Genomic DNA, 20,592 nt, shown 5'->3' on the forward strand with positions numbered 1-20,592 from the left:
TTATGACTGAAAAATTGTCAACATTTATGATTTGTGAAAATCCACCGATTGAAATACTTGCAACAACTTTTCTTTATTGGAGTATAATGAAAAAATTAATGCTTAAAAAATCAACAGATAAAAACAAAATTGTTACTATAAGTGCGTTAGATTTTTAGTTTTCTTAAACAAGCTGTTGAACACGTGCTTCTAAACGTGCATAACGAACAATGTACAGCCTCAAGGTTTTTGTTAGAATTTTCGTTAAATATTTAAGTAGCTTTGCAGAATTAATGAAAGTAATTTTCATAATTTAAAATGGTTTCAAAGTAGCAAAAATGTGTAATTTAAAAACAAATAAAAAAAAGAAAATCAAATCATCTAGCAAGGACTGTAAGCGTGATCCTCCATGAAAATTTGACGATGTCCGATTTACAACGATACCCTTGAAACCTTTATCTTATCAATATATGTAAGATATTGTTGCATTCTAGGTATAATTTCAATTCTGATAATTTCACAATTAAAGTTTATTAGTTTCAAAATTATAAACATTAATATCTTAGTTATACTTGATCGATCAGAAACTGGTTTTAAGGGTACCGTTGTGAATTGTAAATAACCATCTTTGCATGAAGTGTCAATTGAAATTACACTTAAAGTCTCTTTAATTATTCTTAAATGTTGCATTAATTTGACAATTTATTTTAACCAAACTTAATTGGTTTCTACTAAACCTAGTGTGCATCGATTTATTTTCTACTAAATTTAGCGTGCCTTGAAATTTGTATTTCCACATATCCTGGCGTGCCTTGAATTGTGAATTTCTACTAAACTTAGCGTGCCTTGAAATTTGAATTTCCACATATCCTAGCGTGCCTTGAATTGTGAATTTATACTAAACTTAGCATGCCATGAAATTTAAATTTCCACATATCCTAGCTTGCCTTAAATTGTGAATTTATTACTAAACTTAGCCTGCCTTGAAATTTAAATTTCCCCATATCCTAGCTGCCTTGAATTGTGAATTTATTACTAAACTTAGCATGCCATGAAATTTAAATTTCCACATATCCTAGCTTGTCTTGAATTGTGAATTTATTACTAAACTTAGCCTGCCTTGAAATTTGAATTTCCACATATCCTAGCTGCCTTGAATTGTGAATTTATTACTAAACTTAGCATGCCATGAAATTTAAATTTCCACATATCCTAGCTTGTCTTGAATTGTGAATTTATTACTAAACTTAGCCTGCCTTGAAATTTGAATTTCCACATATCCTAGCTTGCCTTGAATTGTGAATTTATTACTAAACTTAGCCTGCCTTGAAATTTGAATTTCCACATATCATGGCGTGCCTTAAATTGTGAATTTCTACTAAATTTAGCCTGCCTTGAAATTTGAATTTCCATGTATCCCAGCTTGCCTTGAATTGTGAATTTATGCTAAACTTAGCCTGCCTTGAAATTTGAATTTCCACGTATCCTAGCGTGCCGTGATTTCTGAATTAATCTCTGCTACTGTGTAGCGTATTTCGGTTAAATCTAGCGTGCTTTTATATTGTAGTTTTCTTCTAAACCATAGGGTTATCTTGAATTCTCAATACTTACTTAACCTAACGTGTTTTGACTTTTTGTTTAATCTAGCGTGCTATAAATTGTAAATTCAAACTCTAAACTAAACTTGATAGTATTGTATTGTATCATCTACAGAATACAGAATGCAGAATACAGAATACAGAATGCGGCAAACTTTAAGATAATCCAACTCCAAGCTTCATTTATAATACTAAAGGAGGGGTTACATTCCAAAAAGGAAATTCATCAAATACCATGTAAAACCCAAGCGTTAGGAGACAATTTATCAAGACGGGCCGACAGTACAGATTAAATTTGGCACAGTACAATTTCATCGGTGGCTAGATGCCTGAGTTGAAAATTTAAGAGAGTTTCTATGAACGAAACTCTCGAGTTTCCTGCTTTTGCGTAGATTTTAATTTAAATATCAGAAAACAAAAAGAGAATGAAATAATTTTTCTTAACAAAAATATCTTCAAAACTGCCTGACCTCATTCATGAAACCAGGTTTCCAATACCGGGTTTAATTACGATACTCTGTCTTAAGTTTCAGGCTCTGGCTGGTACAAAAGGTCGGTGCAGTACAATTTTAAAATGTACTATAGAGGTTGGAGTGATTTTAGAACCTCACAAATACTATTTAAGACAAAGAAAAAGAAAAGATTAATAAACTGTTTTGTTTTGAAAGACACAAAAGAAACCCAAAGTTAAATCTCGAAATAAACTTTTAAATTGGATTGAATTACTTTGTATTAACGCTTGTTAGATACACAAAATTCCGAAATTTTGGGACTTTAATGATTTAAATCTACTTTGCAAATATTTATAGAATCATGAATTAAATCTTTCAAAAAAAGAAGATGTGATATACAGGTTAACTCACAATATATGAGATTGTAAAGACCAACTAAAACTCATATAACTTGACGATCCCAAGGTTGAATTGTCTTCTGCCTTGAATATTGTCTTTATTGGCGTATTGAATATATGAGGGAACACCTTGCCTTGAATATAGTCGTTAATGATTAAGAAATAAATAATTTTATAGTCTTATCCTTTGGGTAGCCCTGTATATATATATGAATAGATATCAGCTCAATGTATACAATAAGAACAAGAAAACAATGGAATAGGAAGACGACATTGCAGTGATATTTAAGTATTTGATGTTGTTACAAAGCAAATAGTTTTACTCCATAGTAAGTTATCAAAACAATATTAAGCAATGAGTCTTGCTACACTGCATCATTGCTGTGTCTTATGTTTATTAGATTATTTAAAATCATCACTTGAGTGTAAACCGTCGTCTTTCCATTTCAGAGTTTTCTGGTTCTTACTGTAGTTTACAAGAATATATTACAAAATTAAGTTCCATGATATTTCATTATAATTAAATATTTGTATCTGAACATATAAACGGTTCCATCTGTTCCAAGTGCTTCCCGCTGTCCTTGACTTTGAAGGATAAAAGACTTTAAAGTTTAAACTGCAGGGAACAGTAATTATGGATCAAAGAGACTTCACACAAAAAACGATAGAACTGCCAGAGCTGAAAACTTTAGAATTGGATATCATTAATTCTGATCTCTTAATCTGGATATCCACTGTGGAAACTTTTATTTTCAATCCTCTCTCGTTGGATATCATATGTCCTTCTACATAAAATAAAGATAAGTTTGATTACAAGTTCAGAAACGAAACTATTTCGATTGAACTAATCCCCAATTGAACTAAAGTCGGCTTTTAGAGCATTTTCACAAATATAAATTAAATCATGTTAATATGAACTTATTAGAAAACATATTTTATCACGTTTGAGGATTATATATATAGTCAAAAACTTGCGATCATTAATCTAATTGATATGACGCCGCAAATGTGGAAAATAAAAACCGGTTTTCAAAAGTTAAAGAGCGCATCTCTAATCTGTAGAAATTAATCTAAAGACTAAATTAGTCTGGAGATTAGCAAAAAGAGAGGATCAAACATTTATCTCAATATCCACCATTCTAAAGTTTTCAGCTCAGGTGTCCCAACAAGTTGACTTTGATTTCCGATTGTTAGTTTACAGCAAAAAAGTGGTAGTGCAGGGAGAACAAGAAAACTGTGGAATAGGAAGACGAAGTTAAAGCAATAATTTTCACGATTGCTTGTCTCATGTTCGTTTAACTATTTAAAGTCATAACTTAAAGGAAGTGACCGGCTATGTAAGGTAGTTTAACTGAGTATGCAGTGTTGTGGAAAACTTCTTTCGGATTCATTTGAGACATATTAAACTTTTTAAAGATCTGTAAATCCTGAGTTTGAGCGCAAATTCGACGTTCAAAACTCCTAATTTGGGGGTGGATAAATAACGACAACAAAAAAATAAAGTAAAAATTATACAGTAATCTAATTAGATGGTTAGGAAAATTATTTCCCAAAAGAAATTTGTCAATAAATCAAAATCGATTATTTCTTTTTGATTATTTTATTGAATTTCTTATTTTCTTTGAATTTATTCGCAGATTTCTTCAAATTATTCAAATGTCGTCTTTTCAATAACAATTCTAGAAAATCTGCGAAAATCTTTGTGAATAATGAGAAACCAGAATAATGAGAAAATAGAAACTGATAATTGAATAAGATTACTTATTTTCGATGATAAGATTATTTTAATTTTCTCAACATGTTCCTATACATGACGTCTGTAGTTTATTGTAGAGCTTTTTTACATTTAATTTCGTCTTTATATAATAATTTAAAAAAACTAAATTTGTAAACGTATCCATCCCAAAAGTAGGAGTTTTGAACGTCGAATTTGCGCTCAAACTCACGATTTACAGATCTTTAAAAAGTTTTATATGTCTCAAATGAATCCGAAAGAAGCTTTCCACAACACTGCATACTTGCATTTCAACTACCTTACATAGCCGGTCACTCCCTTTAAGTCTAAAATTCGTCCTCATATTCCAGAGTTTTATAGTTCTCACTGTCCTTAACATAAACTTTTCAAATTGCGAAGTTTGTTTTTGTTTCTAAGGGACAGAATATATATTTTAACAGTGCAAAAGGACAGAATATATATTTTAACAGTACAAAAGGACAGAATATATATTTTAACAGTGCAAAAGGACAGAATATATATTTTAACAGTGCAAAAGGACAGAATATATATTTTAACAGTGCAAAAGGACAGAATATATATTTTAACAGTGAAAAATTAGTAAACCATATTTTGAAAAGTCCAACACTAGTTCTAGTTTAATTATTTTATCTGGGAAACTAATATTGTTTGAAACAAAATGCCGCGAAGGTTAAAGAAGGCATGAAAGACATTACTTGCAATACTAAACCATGTTTACACATTGTACACAAGAAATATATAGACAGAAACTGCCATATCTGATGCTTCAAATCCGTGTACTGCAGTGGGAGGAGATCAAAACAAAGAATTCAGGGGAATTCCTCATCATCAGGTGGAATAAAATTTATCTTATTCCATGTTGACTAGAGAGCCAAAAATTCACTCTAACTTGATACATTAACTTGTTTTTTGTTGGACTGCAGTATAAGAATAAGAGCTTTAGTCCTTTCCCTTCAACTTCTGTGGGGCACTGGGTTTGTTTACTTTCCTTCCAAGAGTACAGTACACCATTTGCGTACATCTGAGTTGGGCGTTCCTGTATATAGTTCCTTGACTGTACATAAAATTTACGCATCTACCGTTTAAATCAGCGTCAGCTCAAATGCTATTTCGCTATTTTTTTACATAAACAATTACATACCCCACTAGCGTAGTACATGTACTTTCCTTGTGTACTGTCAGTTTCTATCTTTTAAGTGCTTTTACATATGTGAAAGAACCTTAAAACCTGTACATAGATACAAACTGTACTATTTTTAGCCCCAACGCTGTACAAGAAAGATCCTTACATGAACAGTGTTCTAAAACGTGTACTGTACATGAGGATCTAAAAAATTGTACATAAAAGAATGTAAGAATAACCATTATATGAAGTGTCTGGCATGAGGCTGCATGAACCACTGGTTTCAAGTATCTATCTGTCTATCTATCTATCATCACTATCTATCTATCTGTGTCCGGAGTGAGGAAAGAGGGACAAACCTCCGAAATTTGAAAATATGAATAAGAAAGAAAAATATAAGAATGGAGTGTGACTTAACTGATTTACCGGAGAAAAAACAAATATCATCAAGGAGTTTTTGCCACAAACTCAAATTTTCTAATCTCTATATCTTTGCAATCTAATGGTTTAAACCTTTGATGTTTTAATCTATTTGGACTAACAGAAATTTTTTAAATAACACAGGTCTGCGACATCGGGTTGCAAAGATATAGGAATTAGAGAATCAGAGTTTGTGACAAAAACTCAATTCCTTTGGTCTAAAAAATGAAGAAAAAAATTTAGGTAAAAAAAAAGTTTCAAACGAATTTTGAGAGATCCCAAAAGAATCAAGCAAAGATTTAAATCCTTTTTAGAATCAATTTAGCTTAAACAAATGACTTACTTTTTACAATTGAAAATTAGAAGGAGACTGAACAGATTATTTAATAGTGTAGAGTCAGTCATTTTAGACGTCTTTCTGGAGACTGAAAAGGAATATGAAATATAGGATCCGAAAAGGGAAAAAGGACAAAAGGACCCATGGAACGAGGACCAAAAAATATATAAAATGCCCAGCTGAACAATCCAGTTATCTACAGTAATTCTCCATTATCAAGATTGAGGGAAATTTTCATGTTTTTAGCAAAGAGAATAGAATATATATTAATGTTGAATTTAAACAATCCCTCGGAATGAATTTTTTTCAGTCCCTTTCAGCCTGAAAGGGAGTTCAAAGTGTACAAATCATGTAAATGTTCACAAGTTATATGCAGTAGAGTACTTTAATACAGTATGTTCCCTACAAAATCAATTTAAATTTCGGATTTTTTAAAGCTGTTAAATAAACTATATAAAATTAGGTGAATAAAAAACATTATTTGATTTATAGTTATAACGGAAAAGCATCACTTGTACAGTGAACGGCATAGAGTCTATGTGAAATGTTATCTGGTCAATTATGAAACCAGCCTATTTCATAATTCTTTTAATATTAATTTTAGATTTTCTATAAAATGATGTTCCAGGGCCCAAAAGGTTATATAGCGCAAATATGTGAAGTACACCTGCAGTATGGAAACAGTACAACTAAATGGCCATTTTACACTTTTTTCTAGTAAATTCCACTCTAATATATATTCTATTCTCTTTGGTTTTTACCCATGAAAATTGAATATCTTAAATTGTTGTTCTTTTTGAAAGGTAACCTTCAGATTTCTTGTTGAGAAACAATGGATGAAAAAAATATCCTTTTTAATCTAAGAAAACAATGATTTCTTCCACATTAATTTATCAGATAAAGGTCTAAAGGGTACCGCAGTGAATCAGGCATGTCTCCCTTTAAAGTGAAAGGTCCTTTGAAATTATAACTAAAGTCCCTTAACATGGAGTGACCGGCAATGTATGGTAGTTGAACGGAGAATGTAGTTTTGTGTGAGTAGTTTTTTAGGATTCATTTTTATCATATAAAACGTTTTATTGATGTAAAATTACAAAGATTGATTGCAAAGTCAACATTCAAAATCATTCATTTGGGTGGTTTTTAAAATTTTTTTAAATTATTAAATAACGACGACAAGAAACGTCATAAAAATTCTACAGTAAACTAATTTAGTTGTTTAGGTTAAGAAAATAAAAATAACACTTATCATTGAAGATACGTGAATTTATTCAGTTATTATTTTCTGTAATCTCTCATTGTTCACAAACATTTTCTGTAGATTTTCTAGAATTTTCATTGAAAAGACGAAATCTGCGAACAAATTGGTAAAGAATAAGAAATTCAATTTAATGATGAAAACAAAATAATTTATTCTAACAATGATCTATTGACAAATTTTTATTGAGAAATATGTTCCTAAACATCTAATTAGTTTACTGTAGAATTTTTGAAACATTTTTCGTCGTCGTTATTTAATAATTTTTTTAAATCGATTCTCAAAACGTAACCACCCAAATGGATGATTTTAAACGTCGACTTTACGATCAAACTCAGTAGTTATACATCATTAAAAAGTTTTATATGTCTCAAATGAATCCAAAAAAAAATTCTCATCAATACTACAATTTCATTACATTGCCGGTCCCTGCCTTTAAGCGAAAATCAAAAGAATCATAAATGTTAAAAATATTAGAAGTTCTACACATTTAAGAAAATGTCATGATATTGCAAAGTTTCTAATAAAAAAGAAACAATAAAAGTTTATTCTGTCAAATAACGTTTTTTTAGAAAAGTGAAAAAAACTTGTTTAGAATTCCCAGCAACTCTGAAAATCTGAATATCTGACCTAGATTCTTATTAGAAAAAAACATATGCGTCAATACAGATGCGTCAACAACCTAGGTAATACAGATGCAACAGAATTTACGCAATTATTTCTTCCTTAAATGTTCTTTCTTAAACAATTTTTTCATAAAAAGATAAATAAGATTTATACTTTATTTAAATAATCAAAGATGAAACAAAAATTTCAATTATCCAAAAACAACTTTTCTTCTCTTAAATTTAAGGATGCATAAAAAGTATAAGCTCCTTAATTTTGAACTTGAATTATTCAACTAATTTGTTGCAAAATAGGTTAATAGAATCTATGTCTAGACTTTTCAGGCTATTTTGAACTATTATTTTTTAACTCATGATATAAATTATGCTGTTAATGCATTATTGCATCAGATGTCGGAACTTTTGTGTTTGCAGTCCATTCCGTAATCAATTCCGTAATCCATTCCGTAATCCGTTCCTTAATCCATTCCGTAATCCGTTCCTTAATCCATTCCTTAATCCATTCCGTAATCCGTTCCTTAATCCGTTCTGTGATATGTTTAGGAATCCGTTCCTTAATCCGTTTTGTGATATGTTTAGGAATCCGTTCCTTAATCCGTAATCCGTTTTAAAATAACTTTCGGATTCATAAGATTTTGAACTAAAGGTTCAACCAATGAAAAGCCAATGAGAAATTGCTCAAATTGACGTCAGGTGTTTTTCACGGATTAAGCACTTTATCGCTTTGGATTAATAGCTTCCGCTGTGGATATTGAGACACTAAAGTTTTAGCCTCTGTATTTTTTTAATAGAAATTATTTTCTTGCTTACTTCCGAGTCCGTTACCTTGCTGTCTGATTTAAGCTGCATCCTATTTTACACAGAGTTGAGTTCAAAAACCCGGTTTAATATTCAATTAGGTGGATTTTCATGGTAGGAATTGGCGCATTCCAGGTTTTTATGAGAACAAGACTCAACATTGAGCATTATTCTCCACTAAAACCAACCAAGGGCGGTTTTATTTTCATTGGGCCTAACTCCTCCAGTCGAGCCTAAGATCTTGGAGCTGTCAATTACATGACACAAGCTGTCGTCAGAGTTGGGTCAAAGATTGGGTCTTAAAGTCGGGTTTGAGGAATGACGGCTCGAGCCGAAGTATTTTTTTTTATTTATTGATAATATGGAAACATAAATTCATCCTCTTTAGAATTCAAATGTAGAAAAAAAAATTAAAAGATCGAAATTGTACCGAGATCCCATTTTTAACGCAAAAATGTAGCATTTCTTATTTAAAAAAATGTCTCTCGGCTGCAATGTCATTTCTTTATTTTATAATTCAAGCTCGAGCTGAAAGAATTCAAGAAACTAGTAAAGAAAATTTTCATGAAAGAATTTATCCTATTTTTACAATACAATCTATATATAAATTTGGCTTGTCTGTCTGTCTGTCTGTCTGTCTGTCTGTCTGTTTGTATCCAATAAACGTCAAAACGGCTGAACCGATTGGGCCCAAATTTTTTGTGGGACATCTAGGGACTCCAGGGAAGGTTTATGAATCATCAAAATTTCAAATATTTGTCTCCATCAAAATTCGATCGTCATTAAATTTTTTACAATTTTGAAAATCCGCGAAATTTTTTGTGAAAATCCGCGAATTATTTTTGTTTTGTTTTAAACCCTAAGATGAAACGTCCACCCCTCTGGAAATACATAAGATTCACCTTGGAAATTCCAGGTACAACATCTGTTTATTTGAGAACACTTGTATCCAGTCCTTACAACTTTTCTTCAAATACCTCAGTAGTATCAGGTAGCATTGAGAACCTGTATCTAAAGGAGAACCAGGAGAACATTAAGAACATTAAGACCTAACCCTAGATACCAGAAGAACCTACAGAACTTTGAGAAACTGCAGAACAAGGAGAACCTATAGAACAAGTAGAACCTACAGAACAAGGAGAACCTACAGAACAAGGAGAACCTGAAGAACAAGAAGAACTAGGAAAACAAGAAGAACCTACAGAACAAAGAGAACTTGCAGAACAAGGAGAACCTGCAGAACATGGAAAACCTGTCAGAACAAGGAGAACCTACATAACAAGAACAAGAAGAACCTACAGTACAAGGAGAACTTGCAGAACAAGGAGAACCTGAAGAACAAGGAGAATCTGAAGAACAAGGAGAACCTGAAGAACAAGGAGAATCTGAAGAACAAGGAGAACCTGAAGAACAAGGAGAACCTGCAGAACAAGTAGAACTTGCAGAACAAGTAGAACTTGCAGAACAAGTAGAACTTGCAGAACAAGGAGAACCTGCAGAACAAGGAGAACTTGCAGAACAAGGAGAACTTGCAGATCAAGGAGAACCTGCAGAACAAGGAGAACCTGCAGTACAAGGAGAACCTGCAGAACAAGGAAGAACCTGTAGAACAATAATAACCTACAGAGCAAGGAGAACCTACAGAACAAGGAGAACCTACAGAACAAGGAAGAACCTGTAGAACAAGGAGAATTAGGAGAGCAAGAAGAACCTGCACTTGCATAACAAGGAGAACCTGCAGAAGAAAGAGAGCCTTCAATACACGGAAACTCTTTAGAACCTTGGAACCGAAACTTTAATACCTGAACCTAGAAGAACCAAACCAATCTGAAAATCCGGGATCTAAAGAAGTGAGATTTTCAAAATTTGAAAATTATAAAACCGACTAAATAACGGAAGTGTGTTAAACAAAGTTATAAAGTTGACACGAAATCAACATTATTGTTAGTTTGGATAAAAACGACAAATAATCGAGAAAACTAGATGAGATATCTCAGCAGTGTATAAGATGACTCATCATTGATGTATATATTATGAAATATGCAAAGGTTTCAACTGTTATAAAATGAGAGGAAGAAGTAAAAGTTACTCAGATCTATCCACCCTACTCCCCCCTTGTATCCATACTGTATCCTGTATACAGAAGCTTGTCTGTCTCCCTCGGGTCTCCTTGGTTATACCTTGTGTTAGATGTTTGTGTTCAAGAGATACAAAGAGAAGACGGTCTGTGTTCTATACTAACCTAGAGATAGGTTTATCAGGTAATATATATACATAGAGAAGGTCTGTGTTCTATACTAACCTAGAGATAGGCTTATCAGGTAATATATATACATAGATAAGGTCTGTGTTCTATACTAATCTAGATAATATACATTCCTAGAGAAGATCTATAATAAGCTAGGTATAACTTTAAAAAGTCGAAGCCTTTTTATTTGATTCAGCCGTTTTTAGCCGTAAACTAAGACATTATTTAGGAGAAAACGTTGTGTCTGAAACCGCAAAACCAGGGTATTGAAAAACATTAGCCGTGTCTCATAAATAAGAATTAAATAACAGGGTGCCTTTAATCATTGTTGTTCTAAAAATACCCGTAGAATTTATCCCATTGTCGTATTGTATTTGTGTGTCAATTATATTTAAAACAATCAAGCGTGATGTTGTTTTTTGGAGGATTTCAAGAGTTTTTTTAAAAAGCCGATAGAAAATTAATATATGAGTATCATATTTGCAATTTGAATGCAAGTGTAGTAAACCGAATGAATTGCCTTTTCAATGTCATGTATTTTTTGCTATTCAAAAGTGCACGTTTCTAATTTTTGCTGTGGGAACAGATAAAATGTCTAACCAATTGATAATTTGGGAATTTTTGCTTATGTTTGAAATCAAGTAATCAAAAATTCAAAAACTTAAACTTTCTTCCATAAAATGTTTCTTGTGAACCTGTAAAGGGAAACCAAAAAAGATATTAATTTGTTAAACCCATATTTAAGAAAGAAAATAATTAATAAAGAAATTTAGTATTTGCAATAAGCTCAAATTTTCTAGTCTCTATATCTTTGCAATCTAATGGTTTGATATTTCAAACTTAGATTTTTTGGTATACCTGCAGAAATCATAGCTTGAAATATCTTTGTTGTACAATATCAGGTTGCAAAGATATTGCGCTTAGAAAATCAGAGTTTGTGACAAAGACTCAATTCCTTAATCTTTATTAATTGAAATATATTTCTTTTTAGATGATTCTGATTTCTCAGACGATAATCTGATTTTTAATCAATCCATGAAAACCATCCAAGTTAAGCAGACGCAGCATTACGAACAGCAAGTTGGGAAATTAAAATGGAAACAGGAACTGTTGAAGAATATTCGAACTAAACAGGAACACTGGATTAAGAATAGGCTAGCTGAAGGCAAGAAACAGGAAAATGTGTTTTCTAACTCATCGTCAGGACAAAATTGGAAACAGGAGGAGGAGAAGCTGAGCTCTTGTATTCAAAAGAAACAGGAGAGAAATATATCCAGCAACTCAAAACCATTGAAAAGGGACAACAAAGCAATGATACAGGGTCGAGAAGCAAGGATACAGGGCGGAGAATCAAGGATACAGGGCGGAGAATCAAGGATACAGGGAGTAGAAACAAGACTACAGGGCGGAGAATCAATACAGGTCGGAGAATCAAGAATAAAGGTAGGAGAATCAAGGATACAGGGCGGAGAATCAATGATACAGGGCGGAGAATCAAGATTACAGGGCGGAGAGGCAAGGATACAGGAGGGAGAAGCAATAATACAGGGCGGAGAATCAAGAAAACAGGGCGGAGAATCAAGGATACAGGGCGGAGAATCAAGACTACAGGGCGGAGAATCAAGGATACAGGAGGGAGAAGCAAGAATACAGGGCGGAGAATCAAGAATACAGGTCCGAGAATCAAGGATTGATGGCAAAGAATCAAGGATACAGGGCGAAGAAGCAAGGTTGCAGGGTGTAAAAGCAAGCATTGATGGCGAAGAATCAAGGCTCCAGGGCGGAGAAGATGTATCTAAGATACCGAACGGAAAATCAAGGATAGAAGAGGGATATATTCACACGAAACATTGGTATGAGGAAACTAGTAAATCCTGCGGGAATTATACTCACGCTACAGGGAAACTGTGTGGTTGGGAGGTGGGGAATCTTCCAGGAGGGGAGGGGAAAACTAACAACATATATTCACACGGAATATCAGTTGGTTTTCAACCATCGTGTGGTACAGACATGACTAGCCGTGCTCCACCAACAAGAACAAGAACTCGAATATACAGAGATAAGAGCAAAGAAAGGACACTGCTCTCCTCCAAGAACTCGTTTAACTCTTCCTTTAAGAAGAGGAATGAAGAGAACAAGAAGACAAGATTAGGAATAGCGATTGCGGACAACTTTCCTAGTCCTTATGATAAGGTTCGGTTTGATTAAATTTGTTTACGTATATTTTTATTTGCTGATTCTTAGTTTTACTATTTTATTAATCATTTGTAAAAACCCTATTCAAACTCCTATTAATCTTAATTCTTTTATGATTTTCTTTGAAATAATCTTTTCAAGAATTTTTAGAAATTTCTTTGATCGTAAATTTTCATAAAACATATTCTTCTTCAATTTTTTAATTGAAATTAAGTAAAGTAAAAAACATGAAAAACGATGAAAACAATAACCCTATGCAGGAATCTAAATCTATGCATAGCCTCGGGGCTATTCAAGATTTATTTTTACACAGACCTGACTTTTTACTGCCCTGTACCCTATATTATGCATTTAAAAAAATGTTTTTACAAAAAAATCATTTCAATTTCTATTCATTAAAAGTCACAAAATTTCACAAATGAGATTGCTAGGACAAAAAAGCTGTTTAGGTTTAATCAATGTTATCTAGGATGGGCTGCCCTTTAGGCAGGGAGATTGTATCGAGATTATAAGTATGGATGCTACTGGTCTATGGCGGGGTAAGGTGGGAGGACGGATTGGAGTGTTTAAGTTTATCTATGTACGAGTATGCACTGAAGAGGAAGAGGAGAAAATATTAAACCGGAAACATCAGGATATCAGGTACAGATCGTGATCTCCAATAATTTGGTTCGTTTCACTTTTTGCCTGTATTTTCTTAAGGATCCAAAAAGGATCCAAAAATGAGTGTTAACGATCGTTTTTGGATTGTTTTTCTAGCAATCAGAATTTAGGAGACATTTTTCCCATTCCAGTTAGAAGACATGTTTGTGGCGGCAGCGCCCGTACGTTCATAGGATTTTTTATTTCTTTAAGATATTTGCTAAATTGTCTTCAAATCACGATTTGACGTGAAATAAGAATATTTTTCAATATTTAACCCAATTTTATCCAAATTCCTCTGATTAAATATCCTTAACTAAGGGAAAGTAAACTTTTTGTTAATCCTTAAAGATTCACCATCTGTTGAAATCAAACAATTGGTTTTTCAGGCAAAACATCGTTAAAGTAACGCCTTAGGGAACCAACTTCATAATTCTGTAAAAATATTTAAATTTCTAAATTCTCTATAATTTATGTATACTCCCTGAATTGCATACACTTCCTACTTCCTGTTCTCCCTGTACAACTCCCTGTACTCCTTATACTCCCTGTACTCCCTGTACTCTGTACCCTCTGTTCTCTCAGTACTTCATGTACTCCCTGTGTTCCCTATACTCCCTGTACTCCATGTACTCACAGTACTCCATGTACTCACAGTACTCCATGTACTCCCTGTACTTAATGTTCTCCATGAACTCCCATTACGCCATATACTCCCAGTACTCCATCTACTCCCAGTACTCCATGTTCTCCTAGTACTCCATGTTCCCCATGTACTCCATCTACTCCGTGTTTTAACTCTATTTGTTTAGTTTGGAAGAGTTTCTATGTTCCGGTAATCTATCGAATCTTGTTCCTATTTTAACTCTGAATGGATATGATACTTTAAACCATCTAGTTTATATGTCACAGGTAAACACAGAGATACTCCTTTGGTTCTAATCCTTAAAATCTGCCTAATTATGCTTTTTCTAATGATCATCTAAAAAAAAGGATCCGCTGATGCAAGAGCGTTTTACCGTTTTGTGAGAAAATTTTTTTTTTTTTTCCAATCTTTGTTTTATATTAATGATTATAACAGATTTTACCCTTTTTCAACAAAAATCTAAAATTCATTTTATTTCTTCTAGGCAAATTTTTAAAAATGATTATGAATGAAATTTACTTGTGAAAATGTTAAAAATGAAATCTTAGATTTAGAAATCTGTACAAAGTTCACGTACTGGTAGTAAAATTTATATTTTTACCCGAGTTCTCATAATAATACTGGTTTCTTTTACACAGCGTGTCCCAAAATTACTCCTAATACAAATATTTAAAATTAAATTTTATATAATCAATATTCATTTTTTGCTAGTACTTAGAAAAATTTACTGCCGGTTTTATGTACAGTGAAACCAGAAAACAATGGAATAGGTAGACGCCATGATAGCAAATATGTAGCTTTACTAGTTTCTTATTAATAACTTATCAAACGAAATGAGTACATTACACAGTACATTACACAATTACTATGCATTAGGTTAGTTGAACTATTAAAAGTTCAGAGCTGGGAACTTTAGAATAGGATACCTTTAATCCCGACTGCTTAATCCGAATATCCAATGTGGACACTTTTAATTTCTTGTTGGATATAGTACAGAAAATCAAAAACCGGTTTTTAAAAATTATAGAGTCCCTCCCGTTTCTGTATATTAATTTTAAATGGCGCGCAAAATTACAAATTTCCTAATTTCTAATAAGCGACTCTGATTGGTTGAATTTTATACACTTTTCAGGATACAAGTACAAGATTAGGTTAGTCTTGAGATTAAGAAAAAAAGAAGAGCAAGCATTGACCTCGATATCCACCATTCAAAGTTCCCAGCTCAGAATATATATATATATTCTGAGATTTAAAGCCAGAACTTGAGTCTAAAAGACGTCTTTCTATCTAACAGTTTTCTGGCTCTCACTGTATCAAAATTAAGTTAAATTAAATGCTATTTAGATGACAACATAAATACAGGAAATTGGCAGTTTCAATTAGTATCGTTGTTCAGTGTTCACCCATAGGCCTAAACTTTTGATTTGAACAGCGCGAAGCCACATCAAATGAAATTGATTTCTACAACATTTGAATTTTGAATTTAACCATCTTTAAGTATAAATTAGTAATCTCTGTTTGTTTGTTTGTATCTTTGATCATAACTCATGAACCCTTGAACCGATTTGCCTCAAAATTTAATTGGGGAACTCTGTCGAGAGTAGAACCATGCGGGAATGTTCTTAGCAGTATCCTAGGTTTAAAATATTAAATAACAAGTGGAGTGGGTTGAATATGTTTAGTTTCCAGGCATGGCTGGGTTTCCAAGCTGATTAAGTTATAATTCCGAGGGTATACGGGGTTGCCGTCGCCAAAGGCTTAAATTTAAAATAGAAACCGACAAAGCATGTTATGAACAGATTGCCTAAAGTTTAAGCTTTACAGATTTCTCAATTTCTTTAATCTTTTAAAACATCATTCTTAAAAACAATTTTAAAAATGTTTATCTATTATTTTAGGCTGAGTTTGAGTATCTAGGAATATGTTCAAGTTTACAGAAAACTATTTTCAACAATCTTAATAAACTCTCAACTCAGTCAAACTCTTCTAACTCAGAGGGTTCTGTTAACTCAAAGGACTCAGAAGATTCTGGAAAATCCAGCTCGGACTTATCAGTCAACTCAGATTCAGTTAACTCTTTGTTTTCGGAAGATTCTGCCGATTTGGTGAACTCAGATTTAGTGGGTTGTGAAGCCTTTAACTCTGAATACTATGTGAACTCTTATTATAACGAAGAGTTTTCTGACCTCTCTTCACCTGAAGAACTCTCCAGTGATATCAACGCTAACTCTTGTTCTCCTTGTACCTCTTCTTTATATAGAACTAAAGAGGCGATGGATACAAGGTCCACAGTGGTGAAACCTTCAAACACAGTGGTTAAACCTACGAACGCAGAGGTTAAACCTTCAAGCACAGTGGTTAAACCTCAACTATCCAAACCAAGCTCATTTCTTTACTCATTTAACTCTAATTCTAGTTTTATTTCAAGTATTGATATCTAAAACCAAACTTTTTGCTTAAAATCCAGAAGTGCACATTGTAAAAATATTTTCTGTATATTTATTTATTTATACTATTATGTTTTTGATAGTGAAGTAATTAAAAGTTTTTAGAAGGGATCAATCCTATACTTGGTTTGGGATCAATCCTATACTTGGTTTATAATGAGTGTTAGTGAACCCTTCAATTTAAAATATTTGATTCTTTTATGTCGAATTGTTTTTGTTTTTTTCATTGCAGGATCAATGAAGACTATTTAAAATTTATTTTTTTGTTTTATTATATTTATTATTACTATATTTGTTGCTTATTATTAATATATTTTCGTGTCTTCAGGAAAACTTTTTTTTAACGATTCTTTTTCGCTGATTTCAGTATTTGTTATCTTGGGCATAGTTCTTATTCATATTTAATCCCTTTTCACACCATGGATGTTTTAATCTTTATTTACACAAAAACGTTGTGCTCCCAAGCTAATCCATGTATATAAAGATGTTATCTCTGTTTGTCTCTTTGTTTGTATGATGATCATAAAACTCAGTAACCCCTCGACCAATTTGCTTCAAATTTAGATTGAGGAACTCGGAAGAACCACATTAATGTCTTTGCCTGGTTTTGAGAGTCTAAGTTGAGTTGATAGGCTTTACTAGGAAAAATTTGGTTTCCTGTTAAAATCGACCAAGTGCGGGTAAACGGCTAGAGTAACTATGAGTACCCTGGGCAACGCTGGGTTCCCAAGCTAGTCCATATATATAAAGATGTAATCTCTGTTTGTCTCTTTTTTTGCAAGGCGATAATAACTCAAGAACCTCGTGACCGATTTGCCTGAAATGTTGATTGAGGAACTCGGGAGAACCACATTAATGTTCTTTGCCTGGTTTTGAGATTCTAAGTTGAGTGGGTCTACTTTTAGAGGGAAAAATAGCTAAAATCGTAATTTACGACCAAGTGTGGGTAAACGGCGGGAGTGAATATGAGTACCCTGGGCAACGCTGGGTTCTCAGACTAGTGTTTAATAAGATACAATTACTGTATAATGCATAACACGCTGTACACCAGTTTATCATGCATGGTACTATTGTGGGATACTTGTTAAAAGTTCGCGTCACGTCATATCTCTGTTATTTGTTGAGAATTAAACAGAGAAACAGTCAAATTTATCTTTTCATTGTTCCATAGTTCCAGTGTAACATAGTTCCATAGTTCCGATGATATATCACCAATGTAGGATGTAATTATTTTCCAGTTCTTGGCAACCTTTACCAAGTTACCAGCATCACTACCTCTCCAGGTTAGATTCATTTTGGCAGATTTACTTTCCTATAGGTTTTCAAGGTTTTGTTTACTTTCCTCTAGGTTTTCAAGGTTTTGTTTACTTTCCTCTGGGTTTTCAAGGTTCGGGTTTATTTTCCTCTAGGTTTTCAAGATCCTGTTTATTTTCCTCTAGGTTTTCAAGGTTCTGTTTACTTTCCTCTAGGTTTTCAAGGTTATGTTTACTTTCCTCTAGGTTTTCAAGGTTCTGTTTATTTTATTCTTACTTCTTCAGTAATAACCAGAAAACTGTAGAATAGGAAGACGACATTAAAGCAATACTAAAGTGCATTTGATTTTGTTACAAATCAAATAGCTTCACTATTAAGTTATTAAATCACATATAGAGTAAAATAGGCGTGTTTACACTGTTCAATTGCTGTGCCTCATGTTCATTGGAATTTTTTGAGTCATAACTTTAATCTAAAAGTCGACTTCCTATTCCAGAGTTTTCTTTTTCATCACTGTAGGTTTAATTAATTATACATCTAGGTGTAAGTTATTATACTTCTAGGTTTGATTCTTTATACTTCTAGGTTAGATTCTTTATACTTCTAGGTTAGATTCTTTATACTTCTAGGTTGATTACCTTTACTTCCAGGTTTAATTCTTTAAACTTCTACGGTTGCAAAAAAAATAATTCTTGTACACTTCTAAACTAATTCAATATACTTCTAGGTTTAATTCTTTATACTTCTTCAGTTGCAAAGATTAAAAAATTAGACTTTTTGAATTTTCTTGAGAGTGTGTATGTTTTAATTGATTCTTTAAAACTTAATTTGATAAAATGTATCTGTTACTTCCTGCTTTTCTTTAATTCTAAACTTGTTTTAAAGGGATTGTAAACACAGTTTTAAGTAACACTTCATGCAAAGTTTGCAGCGCCGGTACCCTTGAAAACTTTATTTTATTAAACATGATTTATTTATCCATGTTTTGGTTGCTTTAAACTGTTTTTTTATTTGCACATTCCTCGCTTATAAGAAGCGATGGAGAAATTCACAGAAAATATAACTTTTCATGTCCGTTATAAATCGGGCATTGTACTTTTGCTAACACTCCCTTTAAAATATAAAAGTCTGTGGTATTTATTGATTGTAATATTGAACATGAACCAGTAATCAGGAAACAAAACAATGTTTGTCAGTTTAATGGCGACAAGTTTACGATGGGAAAAAGGTCTATTTAAATATTTAAATGTTTTTTTTCGCTGAATTTGAAGCAAAATCTTATAAATCCTAAAAATTTCAATCGGGGGTTTTTAAAAACATATTTAAGTGAGTGATAATTTCAAATTTATGCTTCGCCAAATCTTTTCTTGAAAAGAAACAGATTTATTTTAGAATTCTGCATTAAGATATATATGAATCTAGTACGGACCGCAAATTCTTCTATTTATTGTTATTCCATGAAAAAAAATGTTTAAATTTGAACCTACTAAACTACTAAAAATATAAATAATTAAAGTATGAACTGTAAATGACCATAACTCCTAAAATATTTATTATTTTTCAGAGTTTAAAATATTAATGGACACTAAACGTTAAATCGTGAGAATTTAGCTGCAACGTAGTTTGTACCTAAATCAAGGGCGTATATAGAAATAAATCTAAGGGGGGGCAAACTATGCACAAAGTGGAATTTTGTTTGCCCCCCCTCCCCATAAGAGCTTCTCGGGGGCAAAATTTGAACCGTAAATTCAAAACATTTGGCTTCTCGGATACTTCAAAGATACACATACAGTCCAATTACCTTACAACTACTACTTTATCTATTCTTCAAACAAAACTTGCAGAAAAAAAACAGCAAATTAATTTTTTTAATACTTTTCACCTTCAGTTTTAGATTTAAAAAGTGTGATAGCTCTGAGTTCTAGGGGGGCACGCCCCCCTTCCCCCCCTGTATACGCCCTTTACCTTAATGTAAACATTCCTCTAAGTTTCAAGGGCGATTTTTGACCATTTTTTAGTAGAAACTAAAGTTTTTATGCTTCTTTAACTTAGTACACTATCAAACAATAAAATTATAACAAATCTTATAGAAATTTTAGGTTTTTTAAAGAAATGTTGCTCTTTTTACGAAAAAGATATATCAATAACAAGAGAGGGGGAAGGCAGGCGGCAATGAGCCACCACTATTTCCCCTTCCGTGCCACAAATTAGCTTTTTTCTCTTCTGGCAGCCATGAGCCACCACTATTTCCCCTTCCGTACCACCACATTTGACTCTTCCGGGCAAAACTACTTTTTTTAATGGTATATTTAGGGCCTTTAAAGTGTGATTTTAAAAATCCAGCCGCGTCACGCAAAAAAGCACAACTCAAACCATTTTTTCAATTCTACTTAAGATTAATATTTTGTGTGTTG

General features: G+C 32.6%; 2 protein-coding genes across 2 annotated transcripts; both read left to right on the forward strand.

Annotated features, from left to right (window-relative positions):
- Nucleotides 1-7,976: 7,976 nt before the first annotated feature.
- Nucleotides 7,977-10,426, forward strand: LOC111694811 (transcription elongation factor A protein-like 3). Its single transcript, XM_023463839.1, has 2 exons — nucleotides 7,977-8,007; nucleotides 10,029-10,426. Exons 1-2 carry the CDS (start codon nucleotides 7,977-7,979, stop codon nucleotides 10,424-10,426), a joined length of 429 nt encoding a protein of 142 aa, XP_023319607.1.
- On the forward strand, nucleotides 9,660-17,159 carry LOC111694827 (uncharacterized). The gene is made up of 5 exons (XM_023463859.1): nucleotides 9,660-11,006; nucleotides 11,985-13,186; nucleotides 13,659-13,831; nucleotides 14,644-14,743; nucleotides 16,376-17,159. Exons 1-5 carry the CDS (start codon nucleotides 10,811-10,813, stop codon nucleotides 16,916-16,918), a joined length of 2,214 nt encoding a protein of 737 aa, XP_023319627.1. The 5' UTR covers nucleotides 9,660-10,810; the 3' UTR covers nucleotides 16,919-17,159.
- Nucleotides 17,160-20,592: the final 3,433 nt, after the last annotated feature.

Source organism: Eurytemora carolleeae, unplaced genomic scaffold (genome assembly GCF_000591075.1).
Source record: "Eurytemora carolleeae unplaced genomic scaffold, Eaff_2.0 scaffold205, whole genome shotgun sequence".
Lineage (NCBI taxonomy): Eukaryota > Metazoa > Arthropoda > Copepoda > Calanoida > Temoridae > Eurytemora > Eurytemora carolleeae.

Coding starts and splice junctions, on each gene's coding strand:
- LOC111694811 (XM_023463839.1), top strand. CDS start 7,977: ATGCGTCAATACAGATGCGTCAACAACCTAG. Junction 8,008..10,028: donor CAGATGCGTCAACAACCTAG/GTAATACAGATG, acceptor CTACATAACAAG/AACAAGAAGAACCTACAGTA.
- LOC111694827 (XM_023463859.1), top strand. CDS start 10,811: ATGAGAGGAAGAAGTAAAAGTTACTCAGATCTATCCACCCTACTCCCC. Junction 11,007..11,984: donor CCTAGAGATAGGTTTATCAG/GTAATATATATA, acceptor ATTTCTTTTTAG/ATGATTCTGATTTCTCAGAC. Junction 13,832..14,643: donor CGGAAACATCAGGATATCAG/GTACAGATCGTG, acceptor CTATTTGTTTAG/TTTGGAAGAGTTTCTATGTT.